Source organism: Oreochromis aureus, linkage group 12, assembly GCF_013358895.1.
Source record: "Oreochromis aureus strain Israel breed Guangdong linkage group 12, ZZ_aureus, whole genome shotgun sequence".
Lineage (NCBI taxonomy): Eukaryota > Metazoa > Chordata > Actinopteri > Cichliformes > Cichlidae > Oreochromis > Oreochromis aureus.
Genome location: NC_052953.1, coordinates 962,314 through 986,099, shown reverse-complemented (window position 1 = coordinate 986,099; position 23,786 = coordinate 962,314). Strand labels below are relative to the sequence as shown.

Here is a 23,786-nt window from a genome sequence, read left to right as displayed (position 1 = left end):
GAAACCAACGCTCCATCAGCAGTTTGAGCATGACAAGGAGATCTGATCCACAGAGGCTCATGTCACATCCACCCAGAGTCACCTCCACCTTTTATTTTGGCGTCAATTATTAGAACAACCAGCTCACTGTGATATGCCCACGACAATTTCCACTTTCAAGCTCTTGTTTTGATTGGTCTGACTGTGTCTTCAGCTCTTTATCTCTCTCCCTGTGCATGTTGGGTAGGTTTCCTGAGCCTCCCTGGGCCTCCCTGGGCCTCCCCGAGCCTCCCCGGGCCTCCCCGAGCCTCCCCGGGCCTCCCCGAGCCTCCCTGGGCCTCCCTGGGCCTCCCCGAGCCTCCCTGGGCCTCCCTGGGCCTCCCCGAGCCTCCCCGGGCCTCCCCGAGCCTCCCTGGGCCTCCCTGAGGCAGGAACTGCCAGCTGCAAGTATGAGATGGGTTTTATGGTTAAACACCCCGCCCACCTCTGATTATCTGTGTGCACGTTATTGGTTAACTTAATTCACGCCTGCATGCAGCGTCCTGGCTCAGAGGATGGAGGTGATTGGGTGGTTCTAATGCTGTGGCTGACGGCTGTATCCCTGTTATGTGGTGTGTCAGTGGGGCTGTTCTCGGTGCCGCATTGAAGCTCTCATTCAGTTCACTTTGATTTCTACAAAAACTGCCTGGAAGCGCTGCACAGAACAGAGCCTGAACTCCCTACAGCTTCAGATGAAGTGATGTTTCAGTAAAACGGAGGAGCGCTGTCCTGTTTTACTGCCCACACAAACACACAGCAGCAGGGAGACACCAACGTGAGGCTCAAACACAGGAACATGACAGGAAATCAACCTCAAAGCAAAGGAAACATCGTGGGGGAGGGGAGGGGTATGGGGCAGGGGAGGGGGGTGAGGCAGGGGGAACAAAGATGGCGTATGAGGCCCGAATGAAGCCGCGAACACGTGGGATCATTATACCAACACTCTGCTGTTATAATGCCATCTCTCCTGGGGAGGGCGGGGAACAGAAAACAGAACGGGGGAGGGGCGGCGGCACATGGCTGATGATCACTTGGTGTCTGACCTCTAACATCGTATGAAGATATAAGTTTGACCTTTGACCCATCACAGTGACAGTTCAGGTGAGAGCTGGGCATCAGTGGCGAGACGTTCTTGCTCTGTTCTTTTTACTGCCAACAAACTGTACGAGGACGTAAACACGGGTCAAAGCTGAAACCCGTGATGTCATAGGCGAGGGCGGGGTTATTGTTACCAAACTCAGTGCCCACCAAAATGAAAAATCGAACTTAACTAAGAGAAACGTGTTTTTATGCTAATGCAGGCCTGCAAATATCAAAGCAACACCTGAAATATTAATAAGTCCACTGCAGAGATGGGCTGTAATGTGTTACTGTAATCCCATTACTTTTTTCAAGTAACTTGACCAACACTGGTCCAGTATAACCTTACATGTACCTCTGCTCACATTTCAGCTTCTTCTTTCAGTGTCAACATATTTCCGATCTACTGGGAAGCCTGAAGCAGAGAAACCACAGCTGACCAGTGTCTGGCAGCGAGACTTTAATGGTGCAAAGTCAGTCACATGTTGTGTCGACGGTTTGTTGACAGAAAGAAAAACAGAAGCTCGCTGAAAATCTGTTTGAATTTCAAACCCAGCTCTCGTCTGGATTCTCAGAAACACGTTCAGTTCAACACAGAAAAAACAAAAAGCCAACACTAATCTGACACCCAGGCTTAGCCAAAGGCCCAAACTGGGTGTCAGACTGGTTAAACTGGGCAGACTGGTCCAAGTAAGATGTTTCTGGGCCCAGTGACAGAACAGTGGAAGACTTGGATCAGAGCAGCAGTCAGTAACAGCACATGAAAAATAAAAAACACCATCATTACGGGTTTTCAGTCATTGAGTAACAGCCGTTAAATGAACTCATGACAGGATACGATGAACACTCTCCTGCCTGGACTCTGCTGACTTTACTAAAACATGCATGAAAATAAAACAGCAGCGAGTCTTGGAGCTACAAACCACATAAAGTGAAGAGATGCTCGCACTGAGTTTCATCCTACAAGAACTCAAATGTTCACAGTGTTTTCATTAAAGAGTAACGTCTTTCTGCAGGTGTCATGTGTCTGTATCCCCCAAATATAACTGTGACAACACTGTACAGGTGTCACCGTTTCACAGCGTTCTCACGGATCGATAAAGTTCAGCTTTGGTGATATTATTGTGTCTGTCTCTGTTTCCCCTGAATGTTCTTTACTTTGGTATCTCTGTGTCTTATTTTGGTTTTACTTCCTTCTTCTGACCATCTGTCCTCATGTCTTCCACCACGTCTTCTAATAGTGTCAGGAGGACGTCTACGTGACCCACCCAAAGACATGGCCGCCATCAGCGTGATCAGCAACTTTGGACAAACAGCTATTTAAGAAGCCCCCCGTGTATGGTCATACAGGTCACCTTACAGATGTGTGTGTTCCAAGTATTCAGAATAAAGTTTGAGTCTCACACATGTTGTAGGAGTGTCCTGGGGGGAAACGAGAGCCCGTCAGCCGATCGTTACTCAGAAAGGAACGCAGGGAGACACAAGTGTTAGCAGGTTTGCTGGACGGAGACCTATCAGACTGATCTGTCTGAGGCTAGCTGTCTGAAAGTACTGCCCCCTTGAAGTCTGCTCTCTTCTAATTGGTCATTTTCTGGAAACCTGCTGAAGGGCAGCAGCCTGTGAGCTGTGCAGCAAAGGACTCGATAAGTAAGCCTGTAGACAGTGATCCATCATTATTTGAAACTTGGGCTCATGTGACGTGAATAATCACCTGTTTACATGTTAGCAAATACTCAAAACCACAACAGGTTTAAGGAATCTGTGGAAAATAAAGATGACTGTGTTTCCGAGCTCCTCCAGCTGCTAACACCTCTGCTAACTCTGGGCCTTCAGTCACAGCTGTGTGAAGTGCTAATCATCCTCAGCTAACTGCTAGCCTGCAGCGGCTGCTGTTTGAAGTGCTAATCCCGGCACGGCAGCGAGGATTAGTCATGTGACAGCTGCTGGCAAGAAAACATCTGGAACAAAGGAGAAAGGGAGCAGATTTCTTCTGTTTTCTGATCGTGCAAATGTGGATCCAGCGTTCAGTCTTCAGTGTGATGAAGGATATATTTACGAGATCATTTTAATTTGTTAGCTACAGAAAAAATAAAGCAGCTTAGAAGACCGGAGGAGGCCGAATTGCATTAATCGTGAGGATAGCATGAGCTCAACAGTATTGCCTTTATTATGACATCAAAGCCTGGGTTGCATCATTGCTATTCAACTGTAAGAGCAACGAGCTGCAGGTTTACATCACAGCACATGTTAGCACGCCACGTTATTATCACTGTGACTTACGCTGTACGTGTTTTGGCTCTCCAACATATTACTAGAGCCTTACAGTAATCTGATTCCTGTGTTAATATTCATCAGTTAATCCATTCTCCATGTGTGAAATTAGAAATATCCTGTCTCAGAGTGATGCTGAAAAACTAGTTCATGCATTCATTACTTCCAGGCTGGACTACTGTAATTCATTATTATCAGGATGTCCTAAAAACTCCCTGAAAAGCCTTCAGCTAATCCAAAATGCTGCAGCAAGAGTCCTGACAGGGACTAGAAAGAGAGAGCAGATTTCTCCTGTTTTGGCTTCCCTTCATTGGCTTCCTGTTAAATCCAGAATTGAATTCAAAATCCTGCTCCTCACATACAAGGTCTTAAATAATCAGGCCCCATCTTATCTTAATGACCTTGTAGTACCATATCACCCGAGTTTCTCTCTCAGGTGAAGTGTCAGAGGAATGAATGAGTCAGAACCGACTCAGCCTGTCTGTTCTTTTTAATTGGTCTGTTTGCTGTGTGAGGCTTTGCAGCACTCCCAGAAAACCCAAAGAAACCGTGAATGAACCAGCTGTATTACAGCTCAGGTCATATGACTACAGGTGAACTGTGCACAACGATGTCTGTAGATTCCCGCCGCCCTTCGTTCGCCCTCACAGAACCATTAAGTTTGATTTAAAGCTTAACTACAGCACTCATTTTAACAGCGTGTAATCAAGGACACAGAGGTCGTCGGGAGCGTTTCCACACCACCGCCAACTTTACCACATTACTAGAAAGCAGGCGAGGAATTACAAACCCCTCATCATCAGTGGCACGCCAGTGGAGAGAGTGGACAGTTTCCGATACCTGGGTGTCCACATCACTCAGGACCTGTCATGGTCCTGTCACATCAACACCCTGGTTAAGAAAGCCCGTCAGCGTCTCTTCTTCCTCAGAAGACTTAGAGACTTCCATCTGCCACTGAAGGTGCTCAAGAACTTTTACTCCTGCACCATCGAGAGCATCCTGACGGGAAACATCTGCACCTGGTTTGGGAACAGCACCAAGCAGGACAGACGAGATCTGCAAAGAGTGGTGCGCTCGGCCGAACGCATCATTCAATCAGAGCTCCCTGACCTGCTGTCCATCTACACCAAGCGGTGCAAGTCCAAAGCTAGGAAGATTATGATGGACCTCTCCCATCCCAACAATGGACTTTTCTCACTGTTGAGGTCTGGGAAGCGCTTCCGCTCCCTTAAGGCCAAAACAGAGAGAATGAGGAGGAGCTTCTTTCCCCAGGCTATTCGGGCCCTGAACCAGGTGTAGGACTGGACTCTCCCACACATCACATTAACACACGCACCACCACACATTTCCTATAATTTATAATCTTTATAATCTCTTTCTGTTATTTGCACATTTTTTACTGTAAATTTCTAAGTTAATTTGTAAATTTTGTAGTAACCTGTAAATTGTAAATACTGTAAAACTTTTTTCTGTCATTTAATGGTCGGGCATTGTACAGCTACAAGCATTTCACCCCTATGTCATACTGTGTATGGTGCATGCTTGTACCGGATGTACTGCAGTCCATCCTGCAGTGACTGCAGTAGTTGTGTGTGTGAGTCCCCGCAGTGCTGATCTGATCAACAGCAGGAAGTCATTAAAGTTTAAGAGGAAATAAATCAGACGCCCAGGTGGAGCAATGGCGTCCTCACCGAGCCCGCTTTAATGGAATTCCCTGTTTTGCCTTATTATAAGTCTGACTATGATGATGTGTGGATCTACACACAGACACAGCTGTGTTTTTATTCTTCCACTGACATGCACTTCACACATGCAGCAGCTGAAGAAAGGCAGAAAATTACATTCAGGCTACGTCCACACTGGTCCGATTTGAAAACGGCATTTTTGTCTGAAAGCGTCCACACCAGCGTTTTCAGTCGTTCTCACAGAGTTGTGCGTCCACATTGAAATGGCCAAAAACGCTTACGTTCCAGTCCTGTGCATACGTGAAATGCAAGAAGATTCGGCCTGCTTCATTTCTGTCTGCCCTTTATTTACTCTCCAGCTTATGTCAGTAAATAGACTAACAATGAGGTGGAGTTGTTGCTGCGAGTAACACAAAAGTACAAAGTTGCAAAAGCGAGTGAGAATTAAAGAACTTGAAGAAAAGCTGTCTGCAGCATGTAGAGACTGATATTAATCTTTTTTAGGGCTGTCAAAATTGAGAGCAATCAAAACAGCTGCTGTATAACGCACTCCGCTATCTTTGTTTAATTAGTCACATGACTGCATCACATGACTAAAATGCGTCATTGTTTTAGAAAGTCTGTGTTTTCACTGTCCACACTGCGACAGGACAGCTCCGTTTTGAAATGTATGCATTTTCAAGAGCCTTTTCAAAACACTGCGTTTGTCCTTGGGGAAAACGCCGTCTCAGTGTGGGCGGGAGGCCAAAACGGAGAGAAAACGATCCGTTTTCAAACAAAAACGCATTAGTGTGGACGTAGCCTAAGTTTTTACTTGTTTGTGGAAACAGCTGGTGACCTCACACAGTCCACAAACTCATCACTACAGAAAGCATCAGGTCAAAGTTCATATTTTGATTATGTCATAGTGGTGGTTTTCTACACCCACTTCCTGCAGGGAAATCCCATCCACTTTTTATTTAGAATGGGCAGCCAATCACGAAAAAGTTGACTTAAAGGGGGAGGAGCTATAACGGCTAGTCTCAGACAGAAGACGAGCTGCAGGGTGGCGTCAGATAAAGAAGGATTATTATGACCTGTGAATCATGCGAAGCTCCTCTGTGAAAGTCCAGGAATAAAACCACGGAGTCGACCGAGCCTTCTTCATTTCTGTGACTCATTAGTGGGCTGAATAACCTTTGACTAAACTCAGAATAATCTCAGACTAAACTCTGACTAACTTCATGTTAAACTCAGACTAATCTTTGACTAACCTCAGATTAACTTCAGATTAACCTCTGACTAACTTCAGATTAACTTCAGACTAACCTCTGACTAACTTCAGATCAACCTCAAACTAATCTTTGACAAACCTCAGATTAACTCCAGACTAACCTCAAACTAATCTTTGACTAACCTCAGATTAACTCCAGACTAACCTCAGACTAATCTTTGACTAACCTCTGACCAACTTCAGATTAACCTCAGACTAACCTCTGACTAACTTCAGATTAACCTCAGACTAATCTTTGACAAACCTCAGATTAACTCCAGACTAACCTCAGACTAATCTTTGACTAACCTCAGACTAACTTCAGATTAACCTCTGACTAACTTCAGATTAACCTCACACTAATCTTTGACTAACCTCTGACTAACTTCAGATTAACCTCTGACTAACTTCATGTTAACCTCAGACTAATCTTTGACTAACCTCTGACTAACTTCAGATTAACCTCAGACTAACCTCTGACTAACTTCAGATTAACCTCAGACTAATCTTTGACAAACCTCAGATTAACTCCAGACTAACCTCAGACTAATCTTTGACTAACCTCAGATTAACTCCAGACTAACCTCAGACTAATCTTTGACTAACCTCAGACTAACTTCAGATTAACCTCTGACTAACTTCAGATTAACCTCAGACTAATCTTTGACTAACCTCAGATTAACTTCAGATTAACCTCAGACTAACTTCATGTTAACCTCAGACTAATCTTTGAATAACCTCAGATTAACTTCAGATTAACCTCAGACTAACTTCAGATTAACCTCAGACTAATCTTTGACTAACCTCAGATTAACTTCAGATTAACCTCAGACTAACTTCAGATTAACCTCAGACTAATCTTTGACTAACCTCAGATTAACTTCAGATTAACCTCAGACTAACTTCAGATTAACCTCAGACTAATCTTTGACTAACCTCAGATTAACTTCAGATTAACCTCAGACCAACTTCAGATTAACCTCTGACTAACTTCAGATTAACCTCACACTAATCTTTGACTAACCTCAGGCTAACTTCAGATTAACCTCTGACTAACTTCAGATTAACCTCACACTAATCTTTGACTAACCTCTGACAAACTTCAGATTAACCTCTGACTAACTTCAGATTAACTTCAGACTAACTTCAGATTAACCTCAGACTAATCTTTGACTAACCTCAGACTAATGTCTGAATAACCTCAGACTAAACTCTGATTAATGTCAGACTAAAGTCTGACTGACCTCTGACTAACCTCTGACCAACTTCAGATTAACCTCAGACTAACCTCTGACTAACTCCAGACTAATGTCTGATTAAACTCTGACTAAACTCAGAAAAGAGAAAATGACACATTTTCTGTTCTGTCGGCTCGGGGCTGTAGGTTGGGTATTTTTCACTTGTTGGTCACAGTTACAGAATAAATCACTCATCGATGAATCAGAAAACGACCCGAGCTTCACGGAGCCATTGAAAGCTAACCAAGCGTCAGTGAGCACGCTCCTGATCAGCAGTCAGTTTCATTAACACAACTCTTCATCCTGAGCACAAAACTCATGTTTCTCCTATTAAACAGCAAAGATGACAGATTTTTCCTAACAGACGTAAAAACAAAGGCCTGATCCTGATCTCACTCCTGCTGCTGGCTATAATCACCTCGCTGTGAGGATCACACATACTGAATACTGTTTACCTCCTAGAAATAAAAGAGAGCAGAAAAACCAACAGCATCAGCAGCCCAGAGCCACAGACAGGTGAGCTGAGTGCCTTAACGCCACACAGAACTTCAGCAGAGGTCAGGGCGTAAAGTAGAGTAGAGTAAAGTAGAGGCGCGTACCTGCAGGTTCTTCCTCCACAAAAACGCTTACGTTCCAGTCCTGTGCATACGTGAAATGCAAGAAGATTCGGCCTGCTTCATTTCTGTCTGCCCTTTATTTACTCTCCAGCTTATGTCAGTAAATAGACTAACAATGAGGTGGAGTTGTTGCTGCGAGTAACACAAAAGTACAAAGTTGCAAAAGCGAGTGAGAATTAAAGAACTTGAAGAAAAGCTGTCTGCAGCATGTAGAGACTGATATTAATCTTTTTTAGGGCTGTCAAAATTGAGAGCAATCAAAACAGCTGCTGTATAACGCACTCCGCTATCTTTGTTTAATTAGTCACATGACTGCATCACATGACTAAAATGCGTCATTGTTTTAGAAAGTCTGTGTTTTCACTGTCCACACTGCGACAGGACAGCTCCGTTTTGAAATGTATGCATTTTCAAGAGCCTTTTCAAAACACTGCGTTTGTCCTTGGGGAAAACGCCGTCTCAGTGTGGGCGGGAGGCCAAAACGGAGAGAAAACGATCCGTTTTCAAACAAAAACGCATTAGTGTGGACGTAGCCTAAGTTTTTACTTGTTTGTGGAAACAGCTGGTGACCTCACACAGTCCACAAACTCATCACTACAGAAAGCATCAGGTCAAAGTTCATATTTTGATTATGTCATAGTGGTGGTTTTCACACCCACTTCCTGCAGGAAATCCCATCCACTTTTTATTTAGAATGGGCAGCCAATCACGAAAAAGTTGACTTAAAGGGGGAGGAGCTATAACGGCTAGTCTCAGACAGAAGACGAGCTGCAGGGTGGCGTCAGATAAAGAAGGATTATTATGACCTGTGAATCATGCGAAGCTCCTCTGTGAAAGTCCAGGAATAAAACCACGGAGTCGACCGAGCCTTCTTCATTTCTGTGACTCATTAGTGGGCTGAATAACCTTTGACTAAACTCAGAATAATCTCAGACTAAACTCTGACTAACTTCATGTTAAACTCAGACTAATCTTTGACTAACCTCAGATTAACTTCAGATTAACCTCTGACTAACTTCAGATTAACTTCAGACTAACCTCTGACTAACTTCAGATCAACCTCAAACTAATCTTTGACAAACCTCAGATTAACTCCAGACTAACCTCAAACTAATCTTTGACTAACCTCAGATTAACTCCAGACTAACCTCAGACTAATCTTTGACTAACCTCTGACCAACTTCAGATTAACCTCAGACTAACCTCTGACTAACTTCAGATTAACCTCAGACTAATCTTTGACAAACCTCAGATTAACTCCAGACTAACCTCAGACTAATCTTTGACTAACCTCAGACTAACTTCAGATTAACCTCTGACTAACTTCAGATTAACCTCACACTAATCTTTGACTAACCTCTGACTAACTTCAGATTAACCTCTGACTAACTTCATGTTAACCTCAGACTAATCTTTGACTAACCTCTGACTAACTTCAGATTAACCTCAGACTAACCTCTGACTAACTTCAGATTAACCTCAGACTAATCTTTGACAAACCTCAGATTAACTCCAGACTAACCTCAGACTAATCTTTGACTAACCTCAGATTAACTCCAGACTAACCTCAGACTAATCTTTGACTAACCTCAGACTAACTTCAGATTAACCTCTGACTAACTTCAGATTAACCTCAGACTAATCTTTGACTAACCTCAGATTAACTTCAGATTAACCTCAGACTAACTTCATGTTAACCTCAGACTAATCTTTGAATAACCTCAGATTAACTTCAGATTAACCTCAGACTAACTTCAGATTAACCTCAGACTAATCTTTGACTAACCTCAGATTAACTTCAGATTAACCTCAGACTAACTTCAGATTAACCTCAGACTAATCTTTGACTAACCTCAGATTAACTTCAGATTAACCTCAGACTAACTTCAGATTAACCTCAGACTAATCTTTGACTAACCTCAGATTAACTTCAGATTAACCTCAGACCAACTTCAGATTAACCTCTGACTAACTTCAGATTAACCTCACACTAATCTTTGACTAACCTCAGGCTAACTTCAGATTAACCTCTGACTAACTTCAGATTAACCTCACACTAATCTTTGACTAACCTCTGACAAACTTCAGATTAACCTCTGACTAACTTCAGATTAACTTCAGACTAACTTCAGATTAACCTCAGACTAATCTTTGACTAACCTCAGACTAATGTCTGAATAACCTCAGACTAAACTCTGATTAATGTCAGACTAAAGTCTGACTGACCTCTGACTAACCTCTGACCAACTTCAGATTAACCTCAGACTAACCTCTGACTAACTCCAGACTAATGTCTGATTAAACTCTGACTAAACTCAGAAAAGAGAAATGACACATTTTCTGTTCTGTCGGCTCGGGCTGTAGGTTGGGTATTTTTCACTTGTTGGTCACAGTTACAGAATAAATCACTCATCGATGAATCAGAAAACGACCCGAGCTTCACGGAGCCATTGAAAGCTAACCAAGCGTCAGTGAGCACGCTCCTGATCAGCAGTCAGTTTCATTAACACAACTCTTCATCCTGAGCACAAAACTCATGTTTCTCCTATTAAACAGCAAAGATGACAGATTTTTCCTAACAGACGTAAAAACAAAGGCCTGATCCTGATCTCACTCCTGCTGCTGGCTATAATCACCTCGCTGTGAGGATCACACATACTGAATACTGTTTACCTCCTAGAAATAAAAGAGAGCAGAAAAACCAACAGCATCAGCAGCCCAGAGCCACAGACAGGTGAGCTGAGTGCCTTAACGCCACACAGAACTTCAGCAGAGGTCAGGGCGTAAAGTAGAGTAGAGTAAAGTAGAGGCGCGTACCTGCAGGTTCTTCCTCCACACATTGACAGCAGCAAAGGCGAGCTGCATCTGTTTCCTGCGGGCGTCTTTGTGCCGTTTGTAGGCGATCTCGATGAAGATGAGGAAGATCCCGGCCACGATGCCTCCAGCAACCAGCATGAATACACCTGAGGGGCACAGATGACGAGAGACGGCGTGAAATGCTTCACAGGTAACATCTGCTAAACAACACAGCCTCAGGGGTGCAGTTCCTCCAGCGTGCAGCAGAGGCAGCACTGACTCCTACCCGCCATGTTCTCGAAAGTGAGGGTGGCCGGGGCGTTGCTCCTGGAGTCGCACTCCTGGTATCGAACCCACGTCTTGTCGAGATCCTCCATGAAGCCATTCTCGTGAGAACTGTGGAGAGACAATGAAGCGTGAGCGGACACGTACTCAGATGTTTGTTGGTTTGTGCTCAGGTGTTTTTAATGTAGAAATATGTGTCTGTGTGACGTCCTCCACACCCCCAGGTCACTCACTTTAATGTTTTCACTGCCCTGGCGGGGCCTCCCGTGAGATTGGTCTTGTGTGGGTGTGTCCTGCCATCTCGCCCGCCGTTTTGTAGTGACTCTAATCAGCAATTAAGAGTACTTAAGGTACTTGAGTACTTGAGTACTCAAGTACTCGTACTCAAGTAAGAGTACTTGTTAAAAATTTTACCTCCTCACTACGTACGACTCTGGATACTGTAGCTCCTGTGAAAACTAAGGCCTCAAATCAGAAGTACCTGACTCCGTGGTATAATTCTCAAACACGTAGCCTAAAGCAGATAACTCGTAAGCTGGAGAGGAAATGGCGTGTCACAAATTTAGAGGATCATCATTTAGCCTGGAGAAATAGTTTGCTGCTTTATAAGAAAGCCCTCCATAAAGCCAGAACATCTTACTATTCATCACTGATTGAAGAAAATAAGAACAACCCCAGGTTTCTCTTCAGCACTGTAGCCAGGCTGACAAAAGTCAGAGCTCTACTGAGCCAACCATCCCTTTAACGTTAACTAGTAATGACTTCATGAACTTCTTCACAAATAAAATTTTTATCATTAGAGAAAAATTACCAATAATCATCCCACAGATGTAATATTATCTACAGCTACTTTTAGTACCATCAATGTTAAGTTAGACTCTTTTCTCCAATTGATCTTTCTGAGTTAACTTCAATAATTAATTCCTCCAAACCATCAACGTGTCTTTTAGACCCCATTCCTACAAAACTGCTCAAAGAAGTCCTGCCATTAATTAATGCTTCAATCTTAAATATGATCAACCTATCTCTAATAATCGGCTATGTACCACAGGCCTTCAAGGTGGCTGTAGTTAAACCTTTACTTAAAAAGCCATCTCTAGACCCAGCAGTCTTAGCTAATTATAGGCCAATCTCCAACCTTCCTTTCATATCAAACATCCTTGAAAGAGTAGTTGTCAAACAGCTAACAGATCATCTGCAGAGGAATGGCTTATTTGAAGAGTTTCAGTCAGGTTTCAGAGCTCATCACAGCACAGAAACAGCTTTAGTGAAGGTTACAAATGATCTTCTTATGGCCTCTGACAGTGGACTCATCTCTGTGCTTGTCCTGCTAGACCTCAGTGCAGCGTTCAATACTGTTGACCATAATATCCTATTAGAGCGATTAGAACATGCTGTAGGTATTACAGGTACTGCACTGCAGTGGTTTGTATCATATCTATCTAATAGACTCCAATTTGTACATGTAAATGGAGAGTCCTCTTCACCCACTAAGGTCAATTATGGAGTTCCACAGGGTTCAGTGCTAGGACCAATTCTGTTTACATTATACATGCTTCCTTAGGCAGCATCATTAGAAGACATAGCATAAATTTTCACTGCTATGCAGATGACACGCAGCTCTATCTATCCATGAAGCCAGGTAACACACACCAATTAGTTAAACTGCAGGAATGTCTTAAAGACATAAAGACCTGGATGGCCGCTAACTTTCTGCTTCTTAATTCAGATAAAACTGAGGTTATTGTACTCGGCCCTGAAAATCTTAGAAATATGGTATCTAAGCAGATTCTTACTCTGGATGGCATTACCTTGGCCTCCAGTAACACTGTGAGGAACCTTGGAGTCATTTTCCAGTTTTTACTTTGTGTGACTGATTTAAAAAAAAATAGATACCAAGATTACGATAGCAAAGCGAACAATAAATGAAGAAGCAATTCATGCCTTCAATTTCGATTTAGCACAACAAGATTGGAGTTCGGTGTATGAAGAGTTAGATGTGGACAAGGCTTATGACAATTTCTTAGATATTTACACTATGTTGTACAATAAACATTGTCCTGTAAACGAACACAGGACAAAGAAAAAAAAAAAAGAAAAAGTCCTTGGCTCACAAAAGGAATCATCAATGCTTGCAAAAAGAAAAACAATCTGTATAAACAGTTCATCAAAGTAAAAACAAAAGAAGTGGAACAAAGATATAAAGCATATAGAAATAAATTGACTGATATTATAAGAACGAGTAAACAACTTTATTATAGAAGATTATATGAAAATAAAAACAATATAAAAGGAACTTGGGATGTGTTAAATAACTTAATTAAACAAGGATCTTCTGGAACATCATATCCTGAATATTTCATTGATGCAAATGGTGAAAATCACAACATGAGTAACATTGTTCATGGGCTCAATAAATTTTTTATAAATGTTGGCCCTGAACTAGCAGCGGACATCCCGTGTCAAAAAAATGAAAATATCAGTTGTCATGAAACGCTGTGTGGCAGGCAGGAACTGGACCCAAAATGCAGGCTCTTAGACACAAGGGATAAACTCAAAACCACAGCTTTATTCACGGGCTGGGAAAGCATACAAAGTAAACTAAACTGGGGAATAACACACTAAACTTACAGGGAGACACCAGGAGATCCACACAGCATAAGGGACGACGCGACACTGACTCAGAGAAACACAGGGTTTAAATACACTGGGAAGTAACGAGGGGAATGAGACACAGAAGGAGGGCACAGCTGGGAGAAATCAGGACTGACAAGACGAGGGAGCAAAGCAGGACACATTCACATAAGACACGGACCTTCAAAGTAAAACAGGAAGTATGACACAGAGACACGAACTTGGCACAGTGGAGACAGCAACTAAGAAACACAGAGACATAAACCATAAGACAGAGGACTCTAAGAACCGAAAGACAACCCTAACCCTCATCTGGGACTCTCCTCAGCTCTTTCTGGGATAGTGGCGCGGCTGCCCCTCTGTTGGTCTTCCTTGGTCTCTTGTGTTCTGGGGGCCTCTGGATGTCTGGAGTTTTGATCTCCTCCATACCTGCTTCATGCCCTGGAGGACGGGGCTGTGGCCCCCCACACCCTCTAGCAGATCATTACATGAAGGAACCTTTTAAAAACAAGCGCGTTCATGCTCACAGGTGCACACACGGGTGATCACACACAAACTACATCCTTTTTGGCTCCTACCTCAAAGCACACTGTGCGCTGTCGATCTCACGTGCTGCACAATAATGTTTAATATTTAGTATTTACTGTCATATTCCCATAGATCATTGTGATCTTGTTTATTACTCTCATTTTCTTCTGCTTGTTTTCTTTTTTCTTTCTCAACAGGTGATCCAGGTGATCGATATATGTATTTTTGTCTGCTTATTCTGTTGGTTTTTGTTTTTGCCCTTTTTCCCGTCCCTCTTCTCAGCTGTTTTTCTTTCCCTCTTTCTTTCTCCCTTCCTTCCCCAGTCAAGTCTGTCCCGTATTCAGCAAGTGAAAATAAAATAAACAATAAAAGGTGAATCAAATGGACCATTACGGCAAGGCTGGGATGGTCAACTTGGTAAAGTAAATCCGTTGGGCATCTTTCTTCGCCTTTAGACAATAATTCTGATGGCAAAAGAACCAAACGGGACAAGAGAAAAAAAAAAAAAAAAAAAAGAACCGAAAGACACAGAGGGAAACTCAACATGCAGACAGACTACACAGAACAGAGGGGACACAGAGAAACACGAAGGGCAAGGGATCGAAACTAGAAACGATACAACTCACAAGCACAATACTACAAAAACCATAAAGAATTAAACATGCTGGGTCAGGGGACCCAGGACCCTGACAGTAGTAATATAAAATCAAATCCCTTTTCACTGTTCCTTTCAGCTACAAATGAGCAAGAAGTAATAAATATCACATTAAAATATAAAAGTAAGTCTTCAATGGATTATCATGACATAAATATGTCTGTAGTTAAACAGGTTATTCTGAATATTGCTAGTCCCTTAACATATGTCTGTAATTTATCATTTCAGTCTGGTTGTTTTCCAAAAAAAAAAAAAAAAAAAAAAATTAAATACCACCACTATACAAAAGTAATGACAAACACAGTTTTACCAATTATAGGCCTATTTCTCTACTGCCTCAATTCTCAAAAATTTTAGAAAGACTTTTTAATTCAAGATTAGAAAAATTCCTTGAAAAACATCAAATAATAAATGTTGGTCAGTATGGTTTCAGAACGCAAAGAACCACTTCAATGGCGATAATGTTAGGTGTAGGCTGTGTGCAGGCAGGAATGTTGGACCCATAGTGCAGACGCTCGGAGGCAAAAAGGTGAACTCAAAAAAGGTAACAAAACTAAGACTTCAAACAAACTCAGGCAAGCAGACAAAACACACAGCATAATAAACGGTAGATCGCGACAATGACAAACTGAAACACAGGGCTTAAATACATAGAGGGAGCAATCAGGGAATGGGCAACAGGAGGGAAACACAGCTGGGGCAAATCAGGACTAACGAGACAAGGAAAGCAAAACCAGATACACTAACATGAAACACGGACTTTCAAAGTAAAACAGGAAACATAACACAGAGACGCGAACTTAACAAGGGATACAGCCGACAGGGGAGACAGCAACTATAGAACACAGACATAAACCATAAGACGGAACTCTAAGAAACCAAAGACTAGAAATGATAAATAATATAATAAACTCAAAAGCCCTGGGTCAACGACCCAGGCATCCTAACAGTACCCCCCCCTAAAGGGCTGGCTCCCAGACAGCCCAAACCGAAACACCAAAACAAAAAAAACAAAAAAACAACCCAACCAGGGTGGGCGGCGGGGGAACCGGACGGAGGGACCGAAACAAAAACACAAGGAGCCAGAAACCAAAACACAGGGAACAAAGTCCAAAACAGAACAAAACAGCAGCACTGAGGCCCAGGAACAGTCCAAAAGAAAAACAAAAAGGGCCCACGAAAGTCGCAGAGGCCCAGGCAACAGCCTCGAAAAGGTTCAGGGGGCCGGCCCGGAGGTCGACGGCATAACAGTCCAAATCCGGGCGGTTCAGGGGGCCGGCCCGGAGGACGACGGCCCAAGAGTCCGGAAAAAAGTTCAGGAGGCCGGCCGGGCGGGAGGCACCGGCGGCGACGGAGCAGGTCAGGAGGCCGGCCGGCCGGCCGGGAGGCACCGGCGGCGACGGAGCAGGTCAGGAGGCTGTCCACGACGGCGTGGACGTCCAGTCATCGGCCTGGAAGGGGGCCGTCCACGACGGCAATGACGTCCAGTCATCGGCCTGGAAAGTGGCCAGAAAGGACGAGCAGGCCGGACAGGACGTGCAGGACGAGCAGGCCGAGCAATCAGAGGCCTGGAAGGAGGCCGGCGCTGTAGAGGCACAGGATGTGGTCCGGACATTGGCGTGGCCGAGGCCGGACCGGGCGGCGAGACTCGGGAGGCGGACGGGCGGCGAAGACTGGAGGCCGGACCGGGCGGCGAAGACTCGGAGGCGGACCGGGCGGGCGGCGGAGGCCGGACCGGGGCGGCGCGGCGCGCTGCGGCGACGGGCGGGCGCTGCATGGTGGCGCTGCAGGTGACGCTGAAGCTGGAACAGGCGACGGCGCAGCTGAAGCTGGACCAGACGACAGCGGAGCTGAAGCTGGACCAGACGACAGCGGAGCTGAAGCTGCCGCTGCTGCAGGCGGCATGGATGAAGCTGCTGCAGGCGGGGATGCTGCAGGTGGGGATGCTGCAAGCGACGATGTGGGCGCTGCAGGCGGCGATGTAGGTGGCGGCTGAACGGTCTCCCCGGAACCGTCAGTGGAGATGAGGATGTGTCGGCTGGGTCCTCCAAGACCCCCAGCTGACGAGGCAGGAGGCTGGACGGGCTCCTCGGACCCTCCAGCAAGAACAGACGGCTGGACAGGCCCCTCGGACCCTCCAGTGGAGACAGGCGGCTGTGGCTGGACGGGCCCCTCGGACCCTCCAGCGGAGGCAGGCGGCTGTGGCTGGACGGGCCCCTCGGACCCTCCAGCGGAGACGAACAAAGGCTGGGGCGGTTCTCCAGAACCCCCAGCGGGAACAGAAGGCTGGACGGGCCCCTCGGACCCTCCAGCGGAGACGAACAAAGGCTGGGGCGGTTCTCCAGAACCCCCAGCGGGAACAGAAGGCTGGACGGGCCCCTCGGACCCTCCAGCGGAGACGAACAAAGGCTGGTGCGGTTCTCCAGAACCCCCAGCGGGAACAGAAGGCTGGACGGGCCCCTTGGTCCCTCCAGCAGGAACAGGCAGCTGGGCAGATGAGCGAACATGTGAAAATATAATTGGCCGAAAAACACTAACCTTTGCTTGATCCATAAGCTCTGCAACGCCAAGTCCCAGTTCTTTAGCCAACTTAGTTATGGCAGGTGGCACTCTGTTGCCAGTTCTATTTGCCAGCTGAGGCACGGAAAAAGTCATAGGTTGAGAATTTGCCAGAGAAACAAAAGTAGTCCTAGACTTAACAGCAGCCACAGGGGCTGGCCGGAACACTAAACAGTCACTTTCTCCCAAAACTGGGGTGTGCTCAGTCATTCTGGAGTGGCAGTGGCGTGAACGCTGTTTACTCCGGGAAGGGGGAGCAGGCGAACCGGGCCGCGAAGCCTCCAGGTGACCGGGCTGCAAATCCTCCGGCTCACCACACAGGAGCAGTTCTCCAGAACCTCCAGCAGAAACACTGTCCTGCTGTGGCGAACGCAGCTGCTTAACAGCGAGCTCCGTCTGCTGCTGCTGCGTTAGTGTTGAGAGAGAGATAGCCAGCTCACTGGCTCTGACGTGCTCCCTCCACGCGGCTATGGTGTGGCCCAGATGAGTGTCCATGGAGAACTGATGAAGCTGGGGGTTGGTTGTAATCATTGCCTCGACCGCGCTCAGTCCCACAGCCATAGCCTGTAAGCTATCGGCCTGAGCAATGCGGTCCAGCAAATCAACCAACCTCGTCATCTCAGCCTCAAAGTCTGAGGTGGAACAGTCTGCGGGGTCCATGTTCTGGTCGCGATCTTCTGTTAGGTGTAGGCTGTGTGCAGGCAGGAATGGTGGACCCATAGTGCAGACGCTCGGAGGCAAAAAGGTGAACTCAAAACAGCTTTAATGCTGAACTCAAAAAAGGTAACAAAACTAAGACTTCAAACATAAACTCAGGCAAGCAGACAAAACACACAGCATAATAAACGGTAGATCGCGACAATGACAAACTGAAACACAGGGCTTAAATACATAGAGGGAGCAATCAGGGAATGGGCAACAGGAGGGAAACACAGCTGGGGCAAATCAGGACTAACGAGACAAGGAAAGCAAAACCAGATACACTAACATGAAACACGGACTTTCAAAGTAAAACAGGAAACATAACACAGAGACGCGAACTTAACAAGGGGATACAGCCGACAGGGGAGACAGCAACTATAGAACACAGAGACATAAACCATAAGACGGAACTCTAAGAAACCAAAGACTAGAAATGATAAATAATATAATAAACTCAAAAGCCCTGGGTCAAAGACCCAGGCATCCTAACAGATAATTGAGGCAGTAGAAGAAATTACTAATGCACTGGATAAAAATAAATATGCAGTTGGTATTTTTGTTGATCTCAAAAAGGCCTTCGACACAATCAATCACTCAATTTTATTGGATAAATTGGAAAGATATGGTGTTCGAGGAAAGCTGGTAACTGGTTAAAAGTTACCTAACGGGCGGAACAATATGTTAGCATAGGGCATTACCATTCAGAGAAACTTGGTATTACATGTGGTGTTCCCCAAGGGTCAGTGTTGGGACCAAAACTTTTCAATGTATACATAAATGATATTTTTGATGTTTCTCAAGTACTTAAACTCATACTGTTCGCAGATGACACCAACATATTTTTCAGTAGCGATGATTATACTGATCTTGTAATGACCGTAAACAGGGAGCTAAAATTAATAAAAAAAAAGGGTGGATATAAATAAATTATCATTAAATATAAATAAAACTAAAGCAATGTTTTTTGGTAATTTAAAATATGGTATAGAATTACCAATTATTATTGAAGGTGTACCAATTGATAATGTGAGTGAAAACAAATTTTTGGGAGTCATAATTGATAACAAAATTTCATGGAAACCCCACGTCAGACACATAAAAACCAAAATTTCCAGAAGCCTCGCAGTTTTGAACAAAGTGAAACCATACCTTGATAAAGATGCACTTCGTACTCTGTACTGTACCCTGGTCCTTCCATATTTTACATATTGTGTGGAAGTGTGGGGAAACACATATAAAAATACAACTAATCCATTAGTCACAGTACAGAAACGAGCACTGCGTATTATTCACAAGGCTGGTTATCTAGATCATACTCACAAACTCTTTCTTCAGGCAAAGTTACTTAAATTCCAGGATCTGGTTAATTACAATACATCCATAATCTTATACAAAGCCTTTAATAAACTTCTACCTGCAAATTTACAAACTATATTTGAAATTCGAAAAAGGGTTTATAATGTGAGAGGCTTCGGAGAATTCAAATTACCCAGAACTCGAACAACCCGTAAAGGTTTTTGTGTGTCTGTATGTGGTGTGAAAATCTGGAACAGTCTGAGTTTACAACTGAAACAATGCAAAAATATTAATAGATTTAAATTTCTCTACAAACAGTTGGTCTGGTCACAGTATACTCAATGATGGTTTTAGTGTGCTCTGTAATGTCTGTTCTCTTACCATTGCTGGTATGGATTTCATGGGGAAAAAAAAAAAAAAAAAAGTGTGTGCGTATGTATGTATATATATGTACATGTGTGTGTAGATATATATGTATGTATGTATATGTATGTGTGTTTGTTACTTTGTAATTATTATTGCCTGTTACCTGTGGTAACACAATTTATAATTAATATATTCGGTATTCAGTTATGAAGGTTCTATTTGTTTTGCTTGGTTTGGTTGTTTGGTTTGCAATGATGGGCGTAGCTGCGGGAAGCTTATTGTTTTTTGTTGATGAGTGAATATAGGGGTGGGATTTAATAAGTTTTCTTCGTCCCACTCCTTTTCAGGTACATTTTGTTTTTTTGTTTTTTTTGTTTTTGTGCACTTTATGCAGTGTTGGGAAAGTTACTTTGAAATAGTAATTCAATTATAGTTACTAGTTACTACTTCAAAAAAGTAACTGAGTTAGTAACTGAGTTACAATATTCTAAAAGTAATTAATTACTTGGAAAAGTAACTATTGCGTTACTTAAAAAAAACAAACAAAGAACGTTTAACCCCCTGGGGTCCAGGGTATAATTGGCCATGTTTTTACTACTCTTGATTTTCTCTCCACATTTTACCTTTAAAAACTATTTGCTTTGCCTTGTTTGGTATCATTCTTTTTAGCACAACCTCACGTGCCTGAATTTACAGTTATGTTCTCATTTTGTCATACTGTATAACCAGAATTGATCTAAAATCAGACAAAAAACATAAAATCACAGTAGAAAAAGTTATATTTTTACTGTAACAACCACAAACATGTTTAATGAATCATATTTCATAACTTCAAATGCAAATATTAATTGTCAATTTTAAAATCCTATGCACAAGTTTTGCAAACAACAAAGTTATTTGCATCCATTTACCTTTTACCCTTTTTTTAAATAACCATTTCAAACTATTTACAGAACAATCAGCTGTTCTTCAATAAGATTCCACACAAATTATTTGTGCCACTCCAAAAAAATCATTTCTGTCCACTATAAAGGAGAACATCACAGCCTGATACCTGCAGGTCTGACAGCAGCAGGTGTATCACTGCTGTTTCTACCTGGAGACAGCAGTCGCCTTATTGTTCTGACACACAACACAAAACTATCCACAACACTACACACTAACTACACAAGACAACACATTAACTACACACTCCAAACACGCTAAACGTCACAAATCTCTCACGTCTCAAAACTCGCTCTCTCTCTCTCTCTTTCCCTTTCTCTCTCTCCCTCTCTCTTTCTCTCTCTCTCTCTCTCTCTTTTCCTGCTCTCTCCCTCCCTCCCTCTCTCTCTCTCTCTCTCGCCGTCACTCCTAAAACTTTTTTTTGTTTTGTTTTTTTGCTCATAAGCAGAGAGTGCTTGCTAGCGCTAACGTGACAAAACTATTGAGGAAAAACGCCACAGTATATCTTGTTGATCATGACTCTGGTTTTACGTGGCCGATCAACACAGTTTATAAACTGGTATATGTCACCTTGTTGCTTTGTCTTTAAGTGGTCATGTGATTGACTTACCACGACTACTTTAGTCTTCCTCAGTCAAACAGCAGCACTCGATTGTTTTGCCTCCTGAGCTCCAGGTGTTGTGCTAGACAGTGATCGTGATTACCGTCCGCGGGAGCGCGCAGCTGCTTAAAGCTGTAGCGTCCAGATTACTTACAGCTACTTCCGTGCAGCTGATATAAGATGCGGTAAGCTGAACACAGCTTCAACCGTCTGTTTGTTGAAAAATAGTAACGGACCGCGTTACCTTGTTAGTAACTGTAACGCCGTTGTAACGATAGGAATAGTAATTAGTTAGATTACTCGTTACTGAAAAAAGTAACGCCGTTAGTAACGCCGTTACTTGTAACGCCGTTATTCCCATCACTGACTTTATGTTCAATATATGTATTTTGTTGTGCCTGAAATGAACAAATAAAAAAAATAAAAAATAAATATCCTGTCTCAGAGTGATGCTGAAAAACTAGTTCATGCATTTATTACTTCCAGGCTGGACTACTGTAATTCTTTATTATCAGGATGTCCTAAAACTCCTGAAAAGCCTTCAGCTGATCCAAAATGCTGCAGCAAGAGTCCTGACAGGGACTAGAAAGAGAGAGCAGATTTCTCCTGTTTTGGCTTCCTTCATTGGCTTCCTGTTAAATCCAGAATTCAAAATCCTGCTCCTCACATACAAGGTCTTAAATAATCAGGCCCCATCTTATCTTAATGACCTTGTAGTACCATATCACCCTATTAGAGCACTTCGCTCTCACACTGCAGGCTTACTTGTTGTTCCTAGAGTATTTAAAAGTAGAATGGGAGGCAGAGCCTTCAGTTTTCAGGCCCCTCTTCTGTGGAACCAGCTTCCAGTTTGGATTCAGGAGACAGACACTATCTCTACTTTCAAGATTAGGCTTCAAACTTTCCTTTTGCTAAAGCATATAGTTAGGGCTGGACCAGGTGACCCTGAATCCTCCCTTAGTTATGCTGCAATAGACGTAGGCTGCCGGGGATTCCCATGATGCATTGTGTTTTCCTTTCCAGTCACCTTTCTCACTCACTATGTGTTAATAGACCTCTCTGCATCGAATCATATCTGTTATTAATCTCTGTCTCTCTTCCACAGCATGTCTTTATCCTGTCTTCCTTCTCTCACCCCAACCAATCACAGCAGATGGCCCCGCCCTCCTTTGAGCCTGGTTCTGCCGGAGGGTTTCTTCCTGTTAAAGGGAGTTTTCCTTCCCACTGTCGCCAAAGTGCTTGCTCATAGGGGGTCATATGATTGTTGGGTTTTTCTCTGTATTTATTATTGTGCGATCTACTGTACAATATAAAGCGCCTTGAGGCGACTGTTGTTGTGATTTGGTGCTATATAAATAAAATTGAATTGAATTGAACTTGAGGTTGGTTGGTTGATTCTGTTTATCTGGATGTTTTCAGTGGGAGAAACGTTTCATCATCAGCAGGTGACTCCTTCAGTGTCAGCTGACTGCAGGTTTCAATCTTATAAACAGGACATTTGTACAATGACTGACACTAGCAGCACTGACTAACAATGTGCTGTGAGGTCAGTTTTATCATCAATGACCCTACAGCACAGAGCGAACTCCATCCCCACAGACACAGCGGCCAGGGAAGCAGAAGAACATCACATCCAAAGAAAACCTAAATGTCTTATCAAAGGCCCTGAGTAAATGTGGTTATCCCAGCTGGACATCTGTCAGAGGGGAAGGCTCCTAAAGAAACATTTCTCCCACTGAAAACGTCCAGATGAACAGAATCAACATTTTGGGAAAATGGTGGTTCGACGTTATGAGGTGGAGGAAAACACGAGAGCTGTAAGCACATACTCCACCAACACCCTCCCGCTGGTTGTTTCAGGAGTGTGTCGGTGGAGTAGAAATCCTCTTGGCCATCATCGGTGATGACTCTCTAACTCTGACTGTAACTACGGCCAATCAGAATGTGTCTTTGGTGATCAGAGAAAAGAATCGCTGTGACACAACAGAAACATCTTTCAGCTTCTCAAAGTTTTCCTGTTCACTAAAACACACCCAGGATGGGCTGCAGGTGAGTACCTGAAGGTTTTCGTACCTGAGAATAGCCAGAGACACGTTCTGTTTCCACGGGCTGTCCTTCCTCATACCGATCCCGAATCCGGAGCGGAAGAACAGCTCTCCTGTCGTCACCAGATCGCACTTCTGCGACGCCTCGAACTCCAGCACGGCGCTGTCCCAGATGAAGGCGTGAAGCTTACTGCGGGAGGGGGGCGGACGTGT

At 43.8% G+C, this 23,786-nt stretch overlaps 1 protein-coding gene across 3 annotated transcripts in view; it reads right to left on the bottom strand.

Annotated features, from left to right (window-relative positions):
- Positions 1-23,786, bottom strand: part of grin1b (glutamate receptor, ionotropic, N-methyl D-aspartate 1b) — a 74,490-nt gene that overhangs the window by 5,787 nt on the left and 44,917 nt on the right. For all 3 annotated transcript variants that reach the window (XR_005615028.1, XM_031748562.2, XM_031748568.2), the window contains exons 17-19: positions 23,602-23,763; positions 11,244-11,353; positions 10,979-11,124 (exon numbers count right to left, since the gene is read on the bottom strand). Coding sequence is in view for 2 of the 3 variants with exons in the window: in XM_031748562.2 (XP_031604422.1) it covers positions 10,979-11,124; positions 11,244-11,353; positions 23,602-23,763 (418 nt within the window). In the remaining variant the exon portion in view is untranslated. The remainder of the gene's footprint in view (positions 1-10,978; positions 11,125-11,243; positions 11,354-23,601; positions 23,764-23,786) is intronic.